At 36.3% G+C, this 12,649-nt stretch overlaps 1 protein-coding gene across 1 annotated transcript in view; it reads right to left on the minus strand.

Moving 5' to 3' along the window:
* SHCBP1 (SHC binding and spindle associated 1) overlaps positions 1-12,649 on the minus strand; it is a 35,246-nt gene that overhangs the window by 11,668 nt on the left and 10,929 nt on the right. The window contains exons 6-10 of the mRNA XM_036905716.2: positions 4,672-4,905; positions 4,420-4,588; positions 4,008-4,128; positions 1,500-1,631; positions 721-839 (exon numbers count right to left, since the gene is read on the minus strand). Coding sequence (XP_036761611.2) covers positions 721-839; positions 1,500-1,631; positions 4,008-4,128; positions 4,420-4,588; positions 4,672-4,905 — 775 coding nt within the window. The remainder of the gene's footprint in view (positions 1-720; positions 840-1,499; positions 1,632-4,007; positions 4,129-4,419; positions 4,589-4,671; positions 4,906-12,649) is intronic.

Consider the following 12,649-nt stretch of genomic DNA (forward strand, 5'->3'; position numbering starts at 1 on the left):
CAAAAAGGAAGAAACAATTAGTACACGCAACAGGGATGAAGTTCCAGAGAACTACGCTGAGTAAAAAAAAGCCAATCCCAAAAGGTTATATACTGCATGATTTCACTTATAAAATATTCTTGAAATGATGAAATAACAAAAATGGAGAACAGATTAGGGTTCGTTAATGATCAAGGAGGAGGTCGGAACACGAGGTAGTGGATGTGGTAAAAGGGCAGCAGGAGGGATCCCTGTAGTGACGGAGACATTCAACTTGACTGACTCCATGTCATCCTGGTCGCAATATTATAATTTAGAAAAATGTTACAACTAGGGAAAACTGGTAAAGGGTATACATACAGGTATCTCTGTATTATTTCTTACAACAGCATATGAATCTACAATTATCTCAAAATGAAGTTTAATTTTTAAAAAAAAGCAACCAAGCTTCAATTGCCACAAAATTGTTTACAAAGTTATAACTTAAAGGGTCTAAGTCTCTCTCAAAGTTATCATAGAGAAACTGTGAGACTTACTATTTTTCTTCCTAATCTCTGTTTTAAAATGTTAAAGTAGAAGAATCTCATACAACTGACTCTCACTGACTTAGTACATATGAGTGTTTGAACTTCTTTTGAGGAAAGAGAACAGGAATATGCACTTACACCTTGGTCCAACATTTTATCTACTTATTTAGATCTTAAACCTAAATTACTTTTCAAAAGGATGAGATTATCATACCTTGGCCCCATATAAGTCTGAGTTCTTCATTAAGAATTCTGCTGATGTTCGTACTGTGACCCCTGTAGTTTCACACTGCAGTACACAGTTTTCCAATGTAGTCTTGCCGCGGTGAATGACTATGATAAAAACATGCAATCAAAAGCTTTAAGAGGTAATGTGTCTTTCAAATATTAGAAATGGCCTAGGGCTGACATTAGATAGTCTAAATATTTCTCAATAGGTACCACTTAAACTTTGTTACTAGAATTAAAAGTTCGTAATTTTAAAACAGTGACTATTTTGAATGATTTTCTAAAATCTAAAAGTAGCATTCTTAGAAAAAAAAATGACCTCATAAATACAAAAGCAAGTTAAACAGCACTTTTCATTACAAAAAAAGTATCAGAAACTAACTTTAAGAGTATCTTGGAAGGAAGAAGAAAAGGAGGCCCAATTCAAAAAAGGGGATACAGACCCTAGGAAACAAATAGTGGCACGTGAGATAGCTGGTTTGAGTTAGGGCTAAACTGATTACAAGGAACACAGACCACAAGATAGGATGTTTTAAAATAAAAAAAAATGATCACGTAAAAACCAAGATTAAATTAACAAATTTTTAAGAATAAGCTGAACTATTTTTTACTTTAGAGTAAGCTTCCTAAGTCATCATGTTATGTACATAAATGATCAGCCTTCCATAAACTACAGAGTGATATTTTACTAAATTGTATCTTCTGGGAAAGTAAAACTTTTCTTCAAAGCCTAAACAAATATACATGAAATACTCAAATACTTACTTAAGATTCCTTCTACAGCATCATGCTGAACAAATTTTATGCTTGAAATTTTAATATCCACACCCGTACAATCCACAAAAGTGTCTCCTTTGCCCCTCTTTTCTATCACAATGTCATCTGGTAGACCATATCCTAATGAAAGAGCAAGAAAATTTAATATGGCTGAGGGGAAATGTCTAAACAGAAAATTGCTATGACAGATTCCTGTATTTCAAATGAGCCCAAATGATATTTGAGACTAGTCAATCAAGTTACATTTAAATAAAACCTATCTCTCACATATCTTGTTTAAACTAGGGTATACAATTTTTAATAACAACTCCTCAACTTGCCACCGTATCGGAAAGACTACCCACCCTATCATCCATCTCAGACCAGCTCAGCAATAAATTCACTTATAAAACTGCTATAAGGAAATAAATCATCCTAAGTATTCATAGCTGAGTCAAAGGGTTTTTTAAAGCATTAAGCCCTTAGAAGACTCTACTACTCTCATATAAATTAGGTTTGGAAAAGTCTAGCATTTCTTAGGATTCTGATTTTAATAATCTCTTAAACAGATTGACTTAAAATCTGGCAAACTGACTTAAAACAGTTTTAGCTATTGGAAAAATTGGTCTTGCTTACTAACCAATAGAAAGCATTGGATCTCTACAAATCTTAATCAAACAGTGCAGGCCAGACCTCTGAATGGACTTACAAAAAACTTGAGTATCAGAAAACTAAAGAAATTGTCTGACTTCTATCAAAAAACAGAACCACACAGACATAAAATTGCAAGAAATAACTCCATCTGAAGATGAATCTGTGCTTGAGTAAATGAAAGATTAACTACATTAAACAGATGAAGCCACTGGAATTTTCTATCCCTGAAGAGTACAGACAAGCCTTCAGGGCACCAGAGAATTCAAGAGGACTCCACACACAGGAATGCTACCAGTGGTGGACTCCAGACAACTGGATGATGAGTAATTTTTTTGTTTCTTTCTATGTCTCTGCATGCACTTTGCACATTTTCTACAATAACCATTGTTCTTTTAGCATCATAAAAATTAAAAATATAAAAAGAATTGCCATATTGAGAGGAAAAAAACTAAGATTATTACATAAACAGGCTATGTGTTCTTGGCAGTTTGAGACATTAAACCATCACCTAAGTGAATGGATGTTCTAAACTAAGAAAAAGCCCTACTGTAAACACTGTTAAGACTCTGCACATAGTAGGTACTAACTCTTGCTATAAGTGTTATAGATCAGTTATCAGATAAGCTTTAATCTTACTTATGAACAAGTATTCCATATATTCACACTAGATATACCATCTGATTCCCCAAATTCTCAGAAATGCCCTCTGTTAGTAAACTTGGTCATTTTTACACTTAACGATCAGAATTCTACATAGTTATTTATGACATTTTGGCAATTTCATTATAATTTCCTCACCAATCCAGGAAAAATTCTTACCCACCATAAAATCTATAATATCAATGCTATTTTCACTAGGCCAAAAAATAAAATGTTTTTATTTAGTGATTTATCCTGCAGATGTGTTATTTATACACACATCTATTATACATCAAATATTGGAAAGGAGAAAGAAGAAATTACACACATAAAACAAAAAAGAGGGTGAGGTGATGTACTAGTGAACAGCAGGAAAGTAAGCTCCCAGCCTTGCTCCCATTAAGAAGTTTTGACACGATAAAGAACATAGCTTAAGCAGTTTGTGAACAGCTGCACAAGTCCCAAAATGATATACGATTTTTTTGCATTACAAGCTTTATTGCTAACTTGAAGCTCTTTTGGTAAATAGTTGAACAGGAGCATCTAAATTTGACATGTTATAGAAATACAGAGGACTAAGATGAATGACTATAAAGTAACCTTAATTTAGGAATCACTCTAAAGGTACAATAAAATTATAACTGCCAAAAAGTTATATTTAATAGAATCTTTCAACATTAACGTTTTCAAGAGTACTTTGGTCAAGATACAAAGTGCAGAATTTGTGACATTCAGCAAGCTTTTAAAGAATTAAGATAAAGATTTCTGGTCCAGTTTCAAGTTGGACCTGTACCTCTCACAAAAATAAGCTAAATTTAAAATAAAAAACCATGCAACAATATGTCCATAACAAAAAAGAAACAGTAAACAACAAATTTAAAAAATGATAAACTTACAAAAAATATTCCTGGGAATATTTTTTTATTCTAGAAATGAGATTTCCTTTCCATAAACCAACCATAATCTGTAGACTATGCTTCTTCTTAGTGGTCTTTCTTCTCTATGTACTTATCTTCCCAATACATATAACGCCACAAAGAACCATATCATATATTGCTCAAACACAGAGTCAATCCCCTGTACACCTGTAAATACCCTTAATGTTTCAAGGCAACTCATCAGGAATCAAATGGGTTGAAATCGTATTTCTGGAGCTTCAACAAGATGCAGTGATTTACTGTTTTCTTAGCATATCATGCATGAGAGTTTGGTTTCCATACTCACCTTCCAATTCAACGGAGTCAGAAATGGAGAATGTGCCATTCACCACATAATGGCCAGGACAAATGATAACGGTGTCACCTTCATAGCAGGCATTTATAGCAGACAATGGATCACTGTGAAACTAGAAAACAACAGCATATTGCAAATATACCCCCAAAGCAACCTGAGTATTACTTCAAGTGTCTTCATGTTTCACTTTGAAAAGTGAGCCAAAACTGCATACTTAAGAAACTCCTTTGCTACTGCACTGAGGCCAAAACATGCTGATAAAAGGCAATAGTACTCTTTGCACTCCTCATTTCACAGAAAACCAGCTCTGGGAAGACCCAATAAATACTTTGTAGAATTCAGGAAAACCTGGGGTGAATGGGAAGGGGAAAAAAGCCACATGGAGCAAGAAACTCTTTTTTACCTGAATTTCTACTTCTTCCTTACAAGGCTCCTGACAAAGCCTGTCCCTGAGCAGGGATTGCAGGAGACCAGTCATCATGGTGGAGGAGACTACATGGGTGACCTTCTGACCATCTGGACGGATGCCCTTTGCTTGGATATTAGAATTCTTCTGATAACCAAACACATATCTTAAAGAAATCAAACAGACCTGTTAGTTCTCAGTAAGATAGCTGGTTAGAAAAGATACAAAGGATAACAAAGACACACGTACCTCAACAAAGGATTCTCAATGAGTTTCAGCTTTTGTTTCAATTGTTCAATTTCTGAATACAATTTTAACCCTTCCACCATAGAGATGTTTTCCTGCTCAGAATCAGAGTTACAAGTTGACAAACAGCTTCTCAGATTTAAAAATTTCCTGTAACTCTCCTCACATTGAGACAACAGATTGCGGTAATCAACAATAAGTCCTGAAGGAACTCGGTCTTCAAGAATGTCATAATGCCTGAAAGTTTAAAAGCAAATTCAAATCCATTGTCTTTCGGACACATTTTCCTATCACTAAGACAGCCCATTTAGTCCTCAAAGGCTCAGTAAAAAAAGTCTTTGATAGTACATAACTCAGGTACATGTTAAGCCTTTCTGAATAGCACTCCAGTATAAGTGGAAGCTACTGAAAGTTTCTAGGAACATTTCATTAAGATCACTAATTTTTCTTCTTTGGAGGAGTTGCTATTTTTTTCCCTTAGATCCAAGAATTTGTACTTTAGAAACACTGAAAGTTCATGTTGCACAATTTGGAATTATTATTTAATAAGAAATGATTTTCTTATATATTAGATTCTAAATCTTATTAAAGTGGGTGGCAGAGGGTATCTCAGGGAAGAAGTGGAGAGGAAAAGTATCCCAAATAGTTTCATAACAATATTTAAGATTACTATATTTACAGGATCAAAATTTTTTAAGTGATTCAAATCACCTAGTGCTTCCTTGCATTTAAAGCACCGTGGCATGAAAGTATGCTGAATATTCCCTCCAGAAGATAATTAGATTACTTCAAAAACATAAGCCTTTCAGATTCTGATAAAAAAAATAAAGCTGTCATTTCAAAACAAGTGATTAAAATAAAGTAACCTTCTCAAATACATAGTCAAAGCAAAAAGTATTTCTAGATGAAATAACTTGTGAATGTACAATCAAATTAACAGATTTTAAATTAATGAATTTGAAAGTAAACTGCAATATTACTCTCCTAACTGTAGTTTTAAAATAATTGCCTAATTTCTCATTCAAAAGTATATTGACTAGCTATGCCTTAGGCCAGAACTTTTCAACCTTGGCTGCTTATTAGAATTTCTGGGGAGCTTTTAAAAATACAGATGCTCAGGTCCCCATCCAGACAAATTAAATTAGTCTCCAGAAAGAGGTTTTTTTAAAAAGTTCCTTGGGGATTCTAATGTGCAGCCAAGGTTGAGAATTGTTGTCTTAGATGTTGTTTAACTTAGTCATGCTCTAAATAAGATGGGGGGGGAAAGAACAGAACCACATCTTAAACAAATTTACACCAAATTATAGTGAACATCCAAACAGTACCCAAAATGAATAAGAAATAAATTTTTTTCTACTTTTCAAGTAAATGAATTAGGTGAAGCTTAGAAAACAAGGATTTTGTCTGCTTTGGTTAATTCATACTCATTTAAGATTCTCTAGAAATCCACTTGGCAAATAAGAAATTGGGGACCAATCCACTGACTGCTTGATCAAGTCTATTAAGTTATGAAGATTAAAACTCAAATTTCCAATATCCATGCCAATCAGTGAACTTCTTCTCATTAATATGAGACTTCACAGACTGGAAGCAATGAACGAATATCTGTGTCTCAGACCCATAAGCTTTGAAGCAGTGTTTTGAATTAGAAAGGAAGAACATTTGCTTCACTGTGTAAAACCAAGACAATACGATTTGATTCCTTTTAAATATTTTCTGTCGTTAACTCTACAACTATCTTAAACCAGGCACCATTTTTAAGAGTCTACGTAGATTTGGTAACATTCCACTTTTCCCATCAAGTACCATAGTTTCTTCTCCATAACTGAAAACAATTCCTTCCTTATGCTTACCCATCTGCAAGTGATGCCCAAGATATGTATGTAAGATATTTCTTGTTGTTAGAACATGTAAAGTTGTCATTCAGAATAGTTTTTAACAAGTAAAGATCTAATTTACCAGATACACAATATTCACCTACCATTACATTTCACTTCAATTAAAACCAATCATTGCTCTTTAACAGCAAGTATATCAAAACTAAAAAATTTGCAAGCTTATTGAAATTCTGGCATTTTATTTAAAAAACTATGGGAAAGACAAGCATGTATGGCAAAGGCAAGAGTAACAGCAGTGCCGTCCTGTCTAAGAGCCAGGCCTGGGAGAAATGGCAGCATAAGAGGTGAGACAGAGGCTTCCTCCTAAAACCACATGTAATATGAAAACATAATTAATACAACTAATACTGAAAGAGCAACAGGAAAGAGGGCTGCGCCAGACTGCATACACCTGGAGAAAAGAATAAACCTCATGGAACAGGATAATGTATGAAAGCTGTGGTCCAGCGGGACACAAGCCCTCCCCACCCAGCTCACTGGCAGGAGGAAGAGAAATGGAGAAGGGAGGGAGTGGAGGCTTGGGACTGCTGAACACCTAGCTCTGGAGATCTGCTCTGGGAGCACAAACCTACATTTCATGGTGCTCTCATGATTACGGGGGTTAGAAAGCTAAGATAGGCAGAATACCTGGAGAGACTGAGATTTCAGCCACTTGTGGAAAGCAGGGATCCATATCCGGCTGCTCTGGGACAAAAGAAAGGCAGGCAGTCTGAGAGACTTCCTAACATCAAGAGGGCTGCTAACGGGGCAAGGATTGCACAGACCTTACTGCTAAGGAGAAAGGACAGGTAGACAAAATTGTCCAGGTGCACTCTACCCAGCAGGTTGGGAACTTCCACCATCTTGAGGTGCTTCAGCCCCCTGGCTGGCTACGCAGTTCCAGGGACCCCCTCCATGACACACAGCTTACTGTGCTTTCCTCCCCGCCAGCCACACCTGGCTTGCAAACTGGCAAACCCTACCCTGGCGGTAGGCTAGCCAGAGGGAAGACCTGCCTACAGCAGCTAAAAATGCAAAGCATAGAGGCTTATATCTGTGTGCTCGGCCCACTGATTCTGACAGTGGAAAAAGGCATAGCAGCTGGGAAGCAGGAAACAGATCTTTCATCCCCCGAGGCAGCAACATCAGTCCCCTGCGACCACAGACATCACTCCAGGGGCTGAGTATTCAGGGACTCAGGAATGAATTCCAGTCGGAGATCCAATCATTATGGAACATAGTATCAGAAATGAAACATACAATGGGAGATATTAAAAGCAGATTAGACAGGGTAGAGGAGATGATAAATGAAATAGAAATTAGAGAAGAGGAATACAAAGAAGCTGAGGCAAAGAGAGAAAAAAGGATATCTAAGAATGAAAGAATATTGAGAAAACTGTGTGACCAATCCGAACAGAACAATATTCACATTATAGGGATACCAGAAGAAGAAGAGAGAGAAAAAGAGAAAGAAAGTGTCTTTGAGGAGATAATTGCTGAAAACTTCCCCAATCTGGGGAAGGAGATAGTCTCACAGGCCATGGAGGGGCACACACCTCCTAACACAGGGACCCAAGGAAGACAACACCAAGACATATAGTAATTAAAATGGCAAAGATCAAGGATAAGGACACACTATTAAAAGCAGCCAGAGAGAGAAATAAGATCACATACCAAGGAAAGCCCAACAGGCTATCATCAGACTTCTCAGCAGAAACCTTGCAGGCCATAAGGGAGTGACATGATGTATTTAATGCAATGAAGCAGAAGGGCCTCAAACCAAGACTACTTTATCTGGCAAGATTATCATTTAAATTTTAAGGAAGGATTAAACAATCACCAGATAAGCAAAAGCTGAGAGAATTTACCTCCCACAAACTGTCTCTACAGTGTATTTTGGAAGGACCGCTATAGATGGAAGTGTTCCTAAGGTATAATAGCTGTCACCAGAGGTAATAAAACCACAGCAAAGAAAGTAGAACAGTTAATTACTAAGCAAATGCAGAATTAAATCAACTATCCTGTAAGTCAATCAAGGGATAGACAAAGAGTACAGAATATGATACCTAATATATAAAGAATGGAGGAGGAAGAAAAATAAGGAGAGAAACAGAACCTTTAGATTGTATTTGTAATAGCATACTGAGTTAAGTTAGACTCTTAGGTAAGGAAGTTAACCTTGAACCTTTGGTAACCACGAATCTAAAGCCTGCAATGGCAATAAGTACATACCTATTGATAATCACCCTGAATGTAAATGGTCTGAATGCGCCCATCAAAAGACACAGAGTCACTGAATGGATAAAAAAAACAAGACCCAACTATATATGGCCTACAAAAGACTTACTTCAAACCCAAAGACATACACAGACTAAAAGTGAAGGGATGGAAAAAGATTATTTCATGCAACTAACAGGGAGAAAAAAGCAGGAGTTGCAGTACTTGTATCAGACAAAATAGACTTCAAAACAAAGAAAGTCACAAGAGACAAAGGAGGACATTACATAATGATAAAGTGGTCAAACCAGCCAGAAGATATAACCATTATAAATATCTATGCGCCCAACACAGGAGCACCTACATATGTGAAACAAATAGTGACAGAATTAAAAGGGAAAATAGAATGCAATGCATTCTTTCTAAGAGACTTCAACACTCCACTCACTCCAAAGGACAGATCAACCAGACAATAAATAGGTAAAAAGGCAGAGGTACTGAACAACACATTAGAATAGCTGGACCTGACAGACATCTATAGAACTCTCCACCCAAAAGCAGAATACACATTCTGAGCATAAATGGAACATTTTCAAGAATACGTCATATACTAGGCCACAAAAAGAGCCTCGGTAAATTCAAAAAGACCTAAATTGTACCAACCAGTTTCTCAGACCACAAAGGTATGAAACTAGAAATAAATTACACACAGATAATAAAAAATCTCACAAAAACATGGAGGCTTCACAACATACTCCTGAATAACCAATGGATCAATGACCAAATAAAAACAGGGATCAAGCAGTATGTGGACACAAATGACTACAATAATTCAACACTACAAAATTTGTGGGATGCAGTGAAGGCCATGCTAAGAGGAAACTATATTGCAATACAGGCCTACCTCAGGAAAGAACAATCCCATATGAACACACTAAACTCACAATTAACGAAACTAGAAAAAGAAGAGCAAATGAGGCTGAAAGTCAGTAGAAGGAGAAACATAATAAAGATTAAAGCAGAAATAAATAAAATCAAGAAGAATAAAGCAAAAGAAAGAATCAGTGAAAGCAAGAGCTGGTTCTTCAAGAAAATAAACAAAATAGATAAACCCCTAGCCTAGCCAGACTTATCAAGTAAAAAAGAGAGTATACACACATAAACAGAATCAGAAATGAGAAAGAAAAAATTACTAAGGACACCACAGAAATATAAAGAATTATTATAGAATACTATGAAAAATTATATGCCAACAAACTGGATAACCTGAAAGAAATGCACAACTTTCTAGAAAAATACAAACTTTCAAGGCTGACCCAGAAAGAAACACAAAATCTAAACAGACTAATTGCTACCAATGAAATTGAATTGGTAATAAAAAAAACTACCTAAGCACAAAGCCCTGGACCAGATGCCTTCACCGCTGAATTTCATCAAACATTTGGTGAAGACCTAACACCCATTCTCCTTAAAGTTTTCCAAAAAGTAGAAGAGCAGGGAATACTTACAAACTCATTCTACGAGGCCAAATACCAAAACCAGGCAAAGACACCACAAAAAAAGAAAACTACAGACCAATATCCCTGATGAACATAGATGCAAAAATACTCAACAAAATATTACCAAACTGAATTCAAAATACATCAAAAAGTCATCCATCATGATCAAGCAGGATTTATTCCAGGGATGTGAGGATGGTACAATATTAGAAAATCCATCAACATCATCCACATCAAGAAGAAGAAGGACAAAAACCACATGATCATCTCCATAGATGCCAAAAAAGCATTGCATTCGACAAAATTCAACATCCACTCATGATAAAAACTCTCAACAAAATGGGAATAGAGAGCAAGTACCTCAACAAAATAAAGGCCTTATATGACAGACCCACAGCTAACATCATACTTAACAGCAAGAAGCTAAAAGCCTTTCCTTTAAGACTGGAAACAAAACAAGGATGCCCATTCTATCCACTTTCATTCAACATAGTTCTGGAGGTCCTAGCCACAGCAATCAGACAACACAAAGAAATAAAAGGCATCCAGATTGGCAAGCAAGAAGTTAAACTGTCCCTGTTTGCAGATGACATGACATTGTACATAAAAATCCCTAAAGAATCCACACCAAAACTACTAGATTTAATATCTGAATTCAGCAAAGTTGCAGGATACAAAATTAATACACATAAATCTGTCACATTCCTATACACTAACCATGAACTAGCAGAAAGACCAATCAGGAAAACAATTCCATTCACAACTGCATCAAAAAGAATAAAATACCTAGGAATAAACCTAACCAAGGAAATGAAAGACCTATACTTTGAAAACTACAAGACACTCATGAGAGAAATTAAAGAAGATACCAATAAATGGAAACACATCCTGTGCTCATGGATAGGAAGAATTAATATTGTCAAAATGGCCATCCTGCCTAAAGCAATCTACAGATTCAATGCAATTCCTATCAAAATACCAACAGCATTCTTCAATAAACTAGAGCAAATCGTTCTAAAATTCATATGGAACCACAAAAGACCCTGAATAGCCAAAGCAATCCTGAGCAGGAAGAATAAAGCTGGGGGGATTACACTCCCCAACTTCAAGCTCTACTACAAAGCCACAGTAATCAAGAAAATTTGGTACTGGCACAAGAACAGAACCATAGACCAATGGAACAGACTACAGAGCCCAGATATATACCCAACCATATATGGTCAATTAATATATGATAAAGGAGCCATGGACATACAATGGGGAAACGACAGCCTCTTCAACAACTGGTGTTGGCGAAACTGGACAGCTACATGCAAGAGAATGAAGCTGGATTATTGTTTAACCCCATACACAAAAGTAAACTCAAAATGGATCAAAGATCTGAATGTAAGTCATGAAACCATAAAACTCTTAAAAGATAACATAAGCAAAAATCTCCTGAATATAGACATGAGTAAGTTTTTCTTGAATGCATCTCTTCCAGCAAGGGAAACAAAAGCAAAAATGAACACACAGGACTACACCAAACTAAAAAGCTTCTGTATGGCAAAGGACACCATCAACAAAACAAAAAGGCATCCTACAGTATGGGAGAATATATTTGTAAACAACATATCCGACAAGAGGTTAACATCCAAAATATATAAAGAACTCACACGTCTCAACACCCAAAAAGCAAATAACCTGATTAAAAAATGGGCAGAGGATATGAAGAGACTTCTCCAAAGAAATTCCGATGGCCAACAGGCACATGAAAAGATGCTCCACATCACTAATCATCAGGGAAATGCAAATTAAAACCACAATGAGATGTCACCTCACACCAGTAAGGATGGCCAGCATTGAAAAGACTAAGAACAACAAATGCTGGTAAGGATAAAGAGAAAGGGGAACCCTCCTACACTGCTGGTGGGAATGTAAGCTAGTTCTACCATTGTGGAAAGCAATATGGAGGTTCCTCAAAAAACTCAAAATAGAAATACCATTTGACCCAGGAATCCTACTCCTTGGAATTTACCCGAAGAATGCAAGTTCTCAGATTCAAAAAGACATATGTACCCCTATGTTTATCACAGCACTATTTACAATAGCCAAGACATGGAAGCAACCTAAGTGTCCATCAGTAGATGAATGGATAAAGAAGATGTGGTACATATACACATCTTGCATGTAGCTGTCCAGCCATAAGAAACAAATCCTACCATTTGCAACAACACTGATGGAGCTGGAGAATATTATGCTCAGTGAAATAAGCCAGGTGGAGAAAGATAAGTGCCAAATGATTTCCCTCATTTGTGGAGTATAACAATGAAGCAAAACTAAAGGAACAAAACTGAAGCAGCAGACTCAGAGACTCCAACGGACTAGCGGTTACCAAAGGGGAGGGGT

The sequence above is a fragment of the Manis pentadactyla genome, chromosome 15 (assembly GCF_030020395.1).
Source record: "Manis pentadactyla isolate mManPen7 chromosome 15, mManPen7.hap1, whole genome shotgun sequence".
Lineage (NCBI taxonomy): Eukaryota > Metazoa > Chordata > Mammalia > Pholidota > Manidae > Manis > Manis pentadactyla.